Here is a 12,782-nt window from a genome sequence, read left to right as displayed (position 1 = left end):
ACTTGGCGTCTCATAGTTCTCAGCCATGTAGGTCTGGGTCTTCCAATATTAAAAAAGATCAGTCACATATAAAACATAAAACGAGATTTATGTTAACCTGATCAACAGAAACGAATTTACAAAAAGTTCGAACTTTTAAAGTTCCATTGATTTAACTACCTGAAAACTATTCCACAATCTGTCACAGCTGGAATAAAACTTATAGGATACTGTGTAGTATTTATTGCGATTATGATAGAGAAGGCATAAATGAAGACCCGCCAGGAGAACAATACTCAAAATAAGGGAGAACGAATGAATTATATTTCCTAAAGATACATTGATCACCAACAATTTTAAGACTTTCTCAATAAGCCCTTTTTTGTGCTATTGAAAAAGAAACAGACCAAATATATTTCTCAAAAGTAAATTAGCAATCAGAACTTTAGAAAAGACAAATTAATTCTCCTTTTTACTCTTGTGATATCAAGGAGCAGAAATATAAAACCTAATAGAGTAGAAAAAAGCACACAGATTTTACCTTGATTATATATGCAGAAGGTGGAATTTCTCGATCTTGTAGGTGATAAAGATATACTTTGTCATCTTCGAGTGTCATTTCGGCAAATCGCAAACTTCCATGACTTGATTCCACTGCAAACACCTTTCCCGACGCAATAGCCTTCTTCCAGAAATCTGGATTTCGTTTCATCTCATCTGCCTGTACATTCGTTCATTAAGATATTTTTCTAAACATAAGATTCACAATTGTAATCATTTCATAGTTTTATGGTTTGTAATGAGGACAATCTCTAATTACTGGTAGGATGACATATATGACCCAATTCGTCATTAATTTTGAGAAAGTACAGTTTTTTTTTTTTTTTTTTTTTTACGAATAATTTGCGTCACTTAATCACAATTCCTAATGAATCACAATGCCTAATGAATTTTTTGAGATGAGTTCTTACTCGATAGAATAATTTTACAGAAGAATAAAAATTTAAATTCAAATAACAAAATAAATTTTTCCTAGCCACAAAATCAAATTGATAAGACATTCCTCATGACCACTTTTACAATAAGAAAAAAATACTTCTTCACACGTAAATTCCGTGGAAAGTATTACAATCTTCTCCAAAAGAGCCATAAATCAATGTGTGTGCGCGCGTCCAACAACACTAACCCGACAATCATCGATCCACTAGCACACGGGTGAACATGAGGGGAAAATTAAATCTAAAGCAAGTGCTATCTACTATGGTGAGAAAAATGAATGACCAATCCTTACATACTGTAGAGTATACACAGGAATTATACATTCATATGCATATCACTTTCCATAGTAATTCATTCAATTCTTTATATCTCTTTTCTTACACCTTGTGTGAAGTGCCGCGTAATATTCGTGAAAATTTAATGACAAAGGAGCCTTCACAATTGTGTGTAAAGGAATCAGGTCTCTATGCCACATGCAAAAGGTCTAGTCAGGTTCTCATTAATTGAGAAATTAAAGATTTTAGATTAATAGAGAAAGAGGAAAGATTGTTAGCCTGATTTGGCCACATGTATGAAAAGGACGAATTGTTGATCCATAAAAAATGTATTATCATTATTAATAATAGCTAAGCTACAATGCTAGTTGGAAAAGCAGAATGCTATAAAACAAAGGCCAAGGCAGGGAAAAATAGCCCTGTGAGGAGAGGAATGTAAGGGCATAATTAAACGATATATATGAAAAGTAATGAATAAGGAATATAAACGGATTTTGAGCGAAGCGAAAAATATATTTTTGGGTGAGGTAGCCATGTCCTCCTGATGGAAGTTCCTTCGTTAGTAGCCTCCTAGGTATGTTTGACTACAGTGATATATCCCAGAGAATTTACCAAAGGTATCCAGAATTCTAACTCCTGGAGCGAATATCCCTTAACAACTTTAGAAGGGTCATCGCGTAATATCAGAGGACGTATTCTTGACACGTCGCATAGCTATCTGCACCCCTAATAGCATTTTTGCTTCGAGGGGAAAAGTGGCAAGAATTATAGGGGAGTCGTTAATAAGGCAACGCTCCTACTACTGTACTGCAAATAGTGCGCCAATCCGCCACTGCGCGGCGCCACCTAATCATTCTTTGTAGCTTTGTAGGTGTTACAGATACAGTACCATAGGGAGGGATTCATTATCCTTTTGTCAAAAAGAGGGTGGGTCCATCAGGACGACATGGCTACCTCACCCAAAAATAGATTTTTCGCTTTGCTCAAAATCCGTTTTTTGGGCTCAGGCCATGTCATCCTGATGGAAGTTTACCAGAGCATTAATGTATCTGTGGATTTTCAATAGTGCCGTTCATCTCGAGATAAATTTTCCTTTGGTCCTCTGAACCTAGAGACACTTGATGTTACCATTATGTATCATTCAACTGATCATGGAATATGTCAGTGCTTCCTGCCCCCTACAGGGAAGAGTCTGGGTAGACTCTAGGAAAAAAAACCCGAGGATTGTGAGTTCGAGGAACAATCTAGCAAACAGTTTGTATATTAGTGTCGTCATGTACATAAAGCATAGTTTGTACTTAGATGGCATTGATCTATGTAGGTTACTGATACCTCCCGAGTCTGGTTGTTAAAAGATACAGACAGGTTTATATATATGTAGGAAACCTTAATTCAGTAAGATAAACAGTTTAGTACAATCAGTCCTTACCTGTTTCCTTGGAACAGTAATAACCTTAGTTCCCAATGTTTTCTTAAATATTGATAGGATCAAAAGACGCTCTGACTTTTATTCATAGTTTTAGAATATTTGGGGCTAAATGAGACGCAAAGATTCCTGCTATTGTTTATTACAATAAAAATAGAAATCATGGTTGTAATAATCAATTACATTTTACGCTGAACAAATCTGCATAAAAGCATAATTAGTAATAACAGAAATATAATAAGTTTCACCTGAAAAGGAAATACAAGCCACTCAATGGGAAATATGGATATTTCACTATGTATTCTGTTGTTACAAGGAACACTATGCATATAAGTATGCATGTCACTTGTGTTAGTCTATTATGCTTAATGTCACCTGTGTAGTTAGAACAGTCTATAGTGTCATCACTAGACACATCACTCAACCTGATATACCTTAAGAGTCTATCATGTACACCCTTCACTAAAAGTCCCAAATAGTGCTTTGTTTTTCGCAGAAATCAAGCGGCAGGTTTTAGTACACTACCTGCCGCCAACACATAATGTTTCATTTCCTGTAGTTGCTTCGCGTAGTGTTTGAAAAAGACTCTGGATGACTTCCATCCAGTATAAGCACGAAGGCTTTCAAACGACATAGTCTGAAAGAAATTCAGAGACGAGGCAACTTTCCTCGGATCATGACCTGCGGGTGTACTGTCTGGATCTGCTCTGCGAATAAAATAGGTGATTTTCGCCCTTATCTGTTTCAAGGATAACGTTGAACCTGATGTTTCTCCCCTGAAAAGCTGACCTCCCTTAAAGGCTGAAGTTCTACGAAGATAGACCTTTAGGCATTCCACTGGGCAGAGGGATGCTTCTTCCTTCAGAGGGCAGATTCTCCAGGGACCCCACCTCTTAATGGGCAGCTCGTTCTTGGCGAGAAACGTTGGGTCCGGAAAAAGGTTCAGTTCTCCGCAGTCTGTGATGAATGTGGCCGTCATCCCTCGAGAGGGCCACTATTTCGCTAACTCTGGCTCCTGAGGCTAGTGCAAATAAGAATATCACCTTTTGAGTCAAGTCTTTCAGAGAGCAATCTTCCTTGTTCAGAGTTGATGCTAAGTGAAGAACCTTATCCAAAGACCATGAAATGGGCTTTGGAGGGGCTGCGGGCCGAAGTTTAGCGCAGGTTTTAGGAATCTTGTTGAAGATTTCGTTAGAGAAGTCTACCTGGAAGGCGTAAAGCACTCGTCTGGCTAGGGCAAATTTGCACGTAGTAATCGTATTGGCTGCTAAACCTTGTTCATGGAGATGGATGAAGAAGGACAAACAGAAATCCGAAGGAATCTCCTTAGGTTTCTTCGCCTTGACAAAGGCGACCCATTTTTTCCAGGAAGACTCACATTGTCTTCTTGTTGAATTTGACTTGTATTCTTCTAACAAGTTAATACTGTCCCTAGAAATTCCGAACCTTTTCTTGACTGCTAAGGCGAGAAAATCATGATGAAGGTTTCGGGTTTTCTGTGATGAAGCTGAGACAGTCAATTTCTGCACTTGTTGAGTCAGAACTGGATCTGGCAATGGGATCAGCTTCAGGTGTAGTTCCGTTACTAGAGGGAACCAAACGCTGTTGGGCCACTTGTGGGCCACTATCGTTGCTGTCCCTTGAAAGGATCTCAGTTTGTCGAGGACTTTCAGCAGAAGGTTGGTTGGAGGGAACAGGTAGATCTTAGACCATCTGTTCCAATCTATGGACATTGCATCCGTCGCTTCCGCTAGAGGATCCTCGTACGGGGCTACATACCGGGGTAGCTTCTTGTCGCTCGTTGCGAAGAGGTCTATCTGCAGTCCTGGGACATTGCGTAAGATGAAAGAGAATGATCTTGCGTCTAGGGACCATTCTGACTATCGGGTTGACCCTGGATAGAGCGTACGGCATCACATTGCGGAACCTTTGAAGGTGGACTGCTGACAAGTGCCATCTCTTCTTCTCCGCTAGTCGGAGGATGGCCAGTATTACTTGATTTATTTGAGGCGATCTCGAGCCCTGTCGATTTAGGCATCTCATTACAACCTCGCTGTCTAGAACCAGTCTGATGTGGATTGAGCAGCGAAGTTTCAGTTTCTTCAGTGAGAGAAAAACTGCCATGGCTTCCAGAAAGTTGATGTGGAAGGGTTTGAAGAGGGAAGACCAGGTTCCTTGGACTTTCCTATGATGAGAGTGACCTCCCCACCCCTCTTTTGAGACATCCGTGTGAACGGTGACTGATGGTGGAGGCGGTTGCAAGGGTACCTTCTTATTTAGGTTCTTGGCCTCCGACCATGGCTTGAATAGGGATCGCAGACGATTTGGTATCGGTCTCAATACTGGATCTGTCACTGCGGCAAACTGCAGGGACCCCAACACTCTCCTGTTGCCTTCTTGATATCCTGGCGGATTGAAGGAGTCTCTTGACACATACCGCTATCTCTTTCCTCTTCTTTGATGGAATGGAAAGGCAGTGTGACTGTACGTTCCAGTGGACACCCAGCCACTGGAACTTCTGAGCTGGAGATAGTCGAGACTTTCCCAAGTTGATCTTGAATCCTAGGTGTTCCAGGAACTGGATCACTTCCTTGGAGGCTTGCATGCACTCTTCCTTGGATGCTGCCCACACCAGCCTGTCGTCCAGGTAGGCTACCACCTGAATTCCCTTTAGGCGTAGTTGATGAATGACTGTATTTACAAGCTTGGTGAATACCCTTGGAGCTATGTTTAGACCGAAGGGCATGGCTCTGAAAACGTACTGTCTTTTCTGTAGTTTGAACACTAGGTAAGGGGAAACTTGACGGTTGATTGGGACGTGCCAGTATGCATCCGTCATGTCTATGGAGACTGTGTATGCCTGTTTGGGTAAAAAGGTCCTTATGTGTTGAAGCATCAGCATTCTGAACTTGTAGTTCACTATGAACTTGTTGAGTGGTGATAAGTCCAGAGTGACTCTGAGCTTTTCCGAGTCCTTCTTCGGAACACAAAATAGCCTTCCTTGGAATTTGATGGACTTTGCCCTCCTTATAACTCTCTTGTTCAAGAGTTCCTGAACACATTCTTCCAATATGGGGGTTGGGTGTTGGAAGAACTGAGGGAAGTTTGGTGGAATTGTATTCCAACTCCACCCTAGTCCATTCTTGATTAGGCTGTGGGCCCAGGGATCGAAGGTCCAACGATCCCGGAAAAGGAGAAGTCTCCCTCCTACCGGTAGCATCTCACTTTCAGTGCTCGTTGGAGGATTTACCTCCTTGGCCATGTCTAGAGGATCCTCGAAAGGAACCTTGAGACTTTGGCCTAAAGGTCGTTGATTGCCTCTCAAAGACTGGGGTGGACACCGGCGACTGGGTCGCCACAGATTGGGGCACCAGCTGGAAGGTGGTGGTTGGTTGTGCCACTGTCTGGGGCACCGTGGCCATGGGAGGCTGTTGTTGTTGTTTCGGACGAGAGGGCACTCTTGGTCGTTTTGACTTATTCTTCGGCTGGGGACCCTCATCAGCGGAAGACTTTCTTTTAGAGGACAAGCCCCACTTGGAGAGGAGATTCCTATTCTCCGTTGCGGCTTTGTCCACGACCTCTTTGACCACTTCACTTGGGAAGAGGTCTTTTCCCCAGATGTTGAAGGCTATCAACTTCCTTGGTTCGTGCCTCACCGCAGCCGAGGCGAACACGAACTCCCTGCATGAAATTGTACAGGTCTTTGGTGACCATCGCCAAATGAGACTTGGCGAAGACCATGTACATGTCTGGGGTGTCTGCAATGCTTGCCATTGTCTCTAGCCCAGTTCGCAGAGACATAGAGGCGGCAAGACGTTCTTTTGTCTCCTACTCCCTGCGCAGGAGAAAGTCTGACAACTTCGGGAGGTCTTCGCCGAACTGTCGTCCGGCAATGTCTGCCTCCAGCTTCCCGACTGTGAAGGTGTTGTGCACATCCTTCCAGTCTGCATCATCCGATGGAAAGGCGAGGGAAAAGGGTCTACACTCCTCAAGTGTAGGACAAGGTTTTCCTGCCTCAACCGCCTTTAAGGCTGCCTTAAACCCTTTGTCCATAAAGGGGAAGGCACAAGAGGGGTCAGCAATAAAGGAAGGGTGTTTAGTGCTGAGAGCCGGCACCTTGGAGCTAGTGAAGGCCCTCTCCTTCAAGGTGTTGGTAAATAAGGCCTGGGCCTTGGAGAGGTCAAGAACAATGACCTCTTTCGGCTCTGTCTCCTCTTTGGACGCAGGTTCCGTCCTCAGACGGACATAGCACTCCGGATAGGCCCCCTTGCTGGGCCAAAACTCTATTTCCTCTACTGGGACAGTGCCCAGTTTCTCCGAGAGGGAGATCTTTCCCCCTGACATCGGCATATGCTCTGCATACCTCCAAGGATTGACGTCAGAGAAAGCGGGGAGATCCTTGATGTTTAGCTTCTTTGGAGCTAAATGCGTTGCCACTAGCTGATGCATCTCCGTCTGAAGGGAAGCTTTTTTCTCGGACGATTTCTTTTGCATGTCCTGGACCATGGACAAGAGCGTGTGCAACGTGTTAGTGATCGAGTCTAATGGGGGGGGGGGGGGCAGAAGAAGAAGTCGAAGGTACTGGCTCAGCCATCATAGCTGATGACACCGAAATCGTTTCGGCTTTCTTGGTTTCGCCTTCAGGAGGTACGTCAGCCTCCTGTTCCAGTTCTTCCACCAGGAGATTATTCTCAGTCTCCTCTGAGACAACCGACATGTCCTCCAATTGGATGCCCTTCAAGGCGTCCGATACATCAGATTCTACTGGAATCTGGACAAGGAGAATCTCAGGTTGAGCCTGGGGAACGATTGCATCCGAAGATGCCTAGGGAAAAGACAGTCCCTCATTCTTTCATTAGGAAGGTATGGACCAGAGGTGTTCTTCTGAAGGCCTCTGACCCATTTTCGCAGCGTCTCCCTTGCTGCATCCCTTGACTGTAGACTTTTGATCATCTAAAGCCTCTTTTACCAGTTTATCACAAACGGTACATACCTGTGGGCCCCAATACTTGAGAGACCCCTTGGTGATTGCGCAGCGAGCATGGGCCCTGCACATATCATGGCCGCAGAAGTTCTTACTGCGGATCCTGCAGAAGTTGTTCCCGCACTCGGGATGCTCCTCCTGTAAAGAAAGAAAAGCATATAAGTATTCGGTGAAATTCTCAGATTTCAACATACATATCTTGAATATTATTTAGCTTAGGATAGAGTAAGCTAGAAAATAGGAAAGACACCTACTTGTGTTTCCTGTCCAGCCCATTGCTATGACCTCCTTCAATATTGAATACTAAATTCTTAACGAATTTATGGGAAGATTATATCTTTTGATATAAAGTGTCCTCTTAACACTATCTTCTAGGTTCAATATTAGGGATTTTAGTAATAGTTGTTAACCATTAAATGGTAGAGAGAATTGCTCCCTTATATGTGATGGTCTCACAATAGGCTGCCCATGAAGCACCTTGTAGGTTGGAAAAAATTGTATGGGCTACAGCACTAACTGCTGGCGGCATTCCGCCAGTACTGCCGTGCCTGCCGTCATATGCTGACATGTTCTGGGCTATTGAAGGCAGGTACTGTCTTCAGGATAATGGGCGGTAGGTCGCCGGCAGCGGCTCTGCCGGCCGGCAGCCGAAGGATCCCTCTATCAAGTAGGACCCGGCGGAAGCCGGCGGCGAATGTCTAGACTTTGGGTGGCCGGTCGCCGGCAGACAACTTAGTTGCCGGCACCCGGCCATAGTATGCCTATTGCCATTGGGTCGTCGATTAGCGACACCCACGGCAAGTGGCGGCAGAGCTAACTGCCGGCAGACAGGTACTAGCTGCCGGCGGCCGGCCCAGGATAAGGAAAGGCAGAGAAAAAGAAAAGATGGAGGAAGGCAAAGGCTCAGCCTTGCCGGCCTACATCCGGAATGAGGGTTCAAATGGAAGGGGGAATTATATTCGGGCTTTCACCCAACCATATCCCATCCATATTGGATATGGAAGGCAGTCCAAGGGAGGACTGAAGAACACTAAGGAAGATGAAGGCCCCTGCCGGCAGCCGGCTCAGCCGGCAGCAGACAGGGTACCTCAGGCCAATTCTTCAGACTACCGTTAGGGTCGAATGTAGAATGACGGCCAGGGTGTGTGATGGCTCAGCCAACAAAAAAGGGACAGCGGGGAAGGGGCAAGGGTCCTATAGGTGAGGTAATACCCGAAGGCACTACATAACCTGATCGATTCTGATCCCATATAAAGGTAACCTCATAGTGGAAATTCAATTCCCCAGGTTGGGTTAGTTAAGTGAGAAGGCGGCACACAGGACGCAGTCTCGCAAGAGAATAGAATCTCTTACCAGAGATTTTAGGCAGTGGAAGAAATCATTTCTTCGGCCTAAAATCTACCAGCACAGGACTGTCTGCTAGGCCATGGGAGGAGGAATTGTTAAATAAAACCTCCAAGGTATGGTCTTTGGAGGTCTAGCCTCCTGTAAAGGCAACCTAACCTGACTTGGGAAATCATTTCACCAAGACAGACGGTTGCCAAACACAGACATTATACTCTGATGTCCCATTCTAAGCTCAAAAACCGACTCGGTGGTTAAGAGAAAGAAACGGAACACCTCAGTAAAGATTTGCCAGAACTCAGTTCAAGGCAAAGCTAACCGAGGATAGCCTAGGCTAATCAGAGGGAGGGGGAATTGCTCTTAAATCTCACCAGGAGATTAGTATCGACTTAAAAGGTATAGGAGGTGTCAGTCTCCTCTTAAAAGACAATACAAGAGCAATTGGGGACATGTATGAAAGTATACTAAAGCCCCTAGGCTAGTAGCCTAGGGGCAGGGAGAATCGTTCACCGAAACTCTCTCGTATACTATCTTGGAAGAGGAAATGTACAAGAAAGAACGACCGCGTCCATGACGCCATCCGGCTGGCAACAGCTCTTGTTATATTAATTATGATCTCAATCGAAGAGTAAAACTGGCAAGAGCTTACATTTACACAATTCAAAGATATTACTTAACTTTCCAGAAGCAGATGAGGCTGGTGAAGACATCATAGCGACTAAATAACTCCAAAATAGCGAGAGATAACACAGGATAAACATTGGTCAGCAAAGGTATGAGAGAAAGAATGATTAGGTGGCGCCGCGCGGTGGCGGATTGGCGCACTTTTTGCAGTACAGTAGTAGGAGCGTTGCCTTATTAACGACTCCCCTATAATTCTTGCCACTTTTCCCCTCGAAGCGAAAACGCTATTAGGAGTGTAGATAGCTATGCGACGTGTCAAGAATACATCCTCTAATATTACGCGATATCCCTTCTAAAGTTTTTAAGGGATATTTGCTCCAGGAGTTAGAATTCTGGATACCTTTGGTAAATTCTCTGGGATATATCACTGTAGTCAATATACCTAGGAAGCTACTAACGAAGGAACTTCCATCAGGAAGACATGGCCTGAGCCCAAAAAACTATCTTAAGATCATAATAACATTAAACCATGAACTATTTGTCATATATAAACTCTTAAGACATACTCGTCAGCTTGTTCAACAAAAAAAAGCATTTACTGCATGTTTGAGCTTATGAAGTTCCACTGATCCAACTGGCTGATTAGGAAGATCATTCCATAATTTGGTCACAGCTGCAATAAAACTTCTATAATACTATGCATTATTGTGCCGTATGATGGAGAAGACAAAACTCTTGAGACTAACTGCATTACTACATGGAGGATGATACAGTCTAGGAAGATCCAAATGCAAAGAATGGTTAGAATTATGAAAAATCTTATGCACCATGCATAAAGAACTAACAGTACTTACTTACGTTGATGGCTGCTTTTCCGGTCCCATACAGCAGGGGAACCCCTCTCTTCAGGACCTCCACTGTCATTTTAACTTGTTCGTTCAGAGTATTTAACGTTTCATATGACATACTATTCATTTACTGTTAAATCGTCACTGTTATACGACTCATGAAATAAGTCTTCAGTTTCCTCTTGAAAGCTTTAATGTCTTCAATCATTCGGATGTTTCATGGCCGCATAATTAAATGCTCTGGAGCCTAAAGTAGATACATATCTAGGTTCCAACAGTTTGAAGCCATCTGTAACTATTCTCATGTCAACACGATTTGTTGGCTGCGCAATATGTAGCAATTCTCCTAAGTATTTTGGACGACCGGTTCTGATAACTCGGTGGGTTATTGTACATATATTAAATTCAATTCTCGCTTTAATCGACAGCCAGTGTAAGTCAGTTAGTATAGGGGTGATCCTTTCTCTAGGTGGGACACCTTTTATCAGTCGTGCTCCTCTGTTCATTATGTTTTGTAATTTAAGTTGCACTTTTGGTAAATTGTAATAGATAGAGTTGCTGTAGTCAATCCTCGTAATAACACAGTTTATCACAAGTTTCTTTACAGAATTTTCGTCCAGGTACTTTTTTATAAACGCAATATTTCTAAGATGATAACCCACAGTTTTTATTACATTATATATTTGGGCATTTAGAGACAGGTTACATTCAAGAAATACACCTATATCTCGAACTTTACTAGATATCGGCACCGAATCATTATTTATATTCATTTGAATATCACCCAAGTTTCTCACGCTGTTTCTCTTACCCACCACCATAAATTCAATTTAGTTATCATTTAATTTCAGTTGTTTAAATGTCATCCATTCTCTAACACTATCAAGGATTCGGCTTAGAGTTTCAGTAGTGTCATCTACATCATTTATGGAAAAGTCAAATTGTGTGTCATCCGCAAATAGTTTGAACTTCACGCCATGCCTTTGTTGTATTTTCGATAGACCAGTAGTATAGATGCAGAATAAGATTGGGCCACGTACACTCCCCTGGGGTACCCCTCTGTTTAAGGGTTCATATGATGAATAAGAGATTCCAATTTGTACATACTAATTTTTACCAACTAAGAAGTTTTTTCGGAATTCGAAGGCTTGATCTTCAACGACGATGGACCGTAGATCATTTAGTAGCAGTTCATGCACAACTGTATCAAAAGCAGCACTGAAATCGAGCAATATTAAAATACCACATTTATTTTCATCCATCATTTCCCGCATATCATTTACAACAGAGCAGATGGCTGTCTCCGTAGAGTTTAGTTTTCTCTAAGCAGATTGGTCGTCAGGCAAAGCTTCTATTACTTCTAAGTGACTAACTAGTTGTTCAAGAATTACATATTCAAGCACTTTTGAAACAAAGGATAGATTTGAAATACGAGCTTAATTCCTGGTAGTCCAGTGCATTTTTCAGAACTGGTGTGACCATAGCCATTTTCTCAGATTTGGGAAATTTACATTCATCAATGCTTGCATTTGCTATTCTCATTATTATTTCAGCTAGACTAGAAAAGTTTCTCTATCCAATTACTTCAGATATTGGCATAGGATCGATCGCGCAGTTTGTTTTCTTTGCTCTCTTGATAATTCTGGTGATGTCATCTTGTGTTATATTGTTAACTCGTATTAATTTTGTCTGTGTGCCTGGTGTAACATTAATCTGATGTTGAGTATTTACAAATGACATGGTTATATTTTCAATTTTGTTTTTAAAGAATACTAGAAAATTATTTGCTAGTTCCTGGTCACTGTATCCATTAGGTAGCTTCATTTCTTTTACATTTCCCATTATACCATTCAGGAGACGATATAACTTATTTCTGTCTGTTGCTGCTTCGAGGATCTTTCTCTTATAGTATTCACTTTTTTCCTTCTTAGCAGGTAGTTATATTGACACGCAGCAGTTTTGTATTCTACCCAAGTAGGCTAACTTTCAGTTTTTAACCTATTCTACTTTCTTTCATCTTTTTTTTTCCTCTTTTTCACCAAAGTCTCTCCATCAAACCAAGGAGATTGGTCTTTTACAGTTATAGTCTTTTCCAACGGTGGGCACATTGTATCATATTCACTTTTACTCACTTCATTATAAATGGTCATAAGAGAGTTAACACACTTAGCTCCCAATTGACGATGGTCATCTTGATCACAGGGAATGTTGATAGCATCATTTATTTTCTTTGTAACTTCTTTAATAAATACAGTAGGAGAAAAATTGGATTTATATCTACGGTTTATTTTCTTTACTAACTG

The 12,782-nt window shown here is 42.4% G+C and overlaps 1 protein-coding gene across 2 annotated transcripts in view; it reads right to left on the bottom strand.

The window, feature by feature from the left end:
- Positions 1-472: 472 nt before the first annotated feature.
- LOC137623796 (E3 ubiquitin-protein ligase trim-21-like) overlaps positions 473-12,782 on the bottom strand; it is a 55,026-nt gene continuing 42,716 nt past the window's right edge. For both annotated transcript variants that reach the window (XM_068354613.1, XM_068354621.1), the window contains one exon: positions 473-700. In XM_068354613.1, coding sequence (XP_068210714.1) covers positions 488-700 — 213 coding nt within the window. In that variant the 3' untranslated portion in view covers positions 473-487. The remainder of the gene's footprint in view (positions 701-12,782) is intronic.

Source organism: Palaemon carinicauda, chromosome 2 (assembly GCF_036898095.1).
Source record: "Palaemon carinicauda isolate YSFRI2023 chromosome 2, ASM3689809v2, whole genome shotgun sequence".
NCBI lineage: Eukaryota > Metazoa > Arthropoda > Malacostraca > Decapoda > Palaemonidae > Palaemon > Palaemon carinicauda.
Note: the sequence above shows the minus strand (reverse complement) of the source record. Positions and strands in the feature narration are given on the sequence as shown.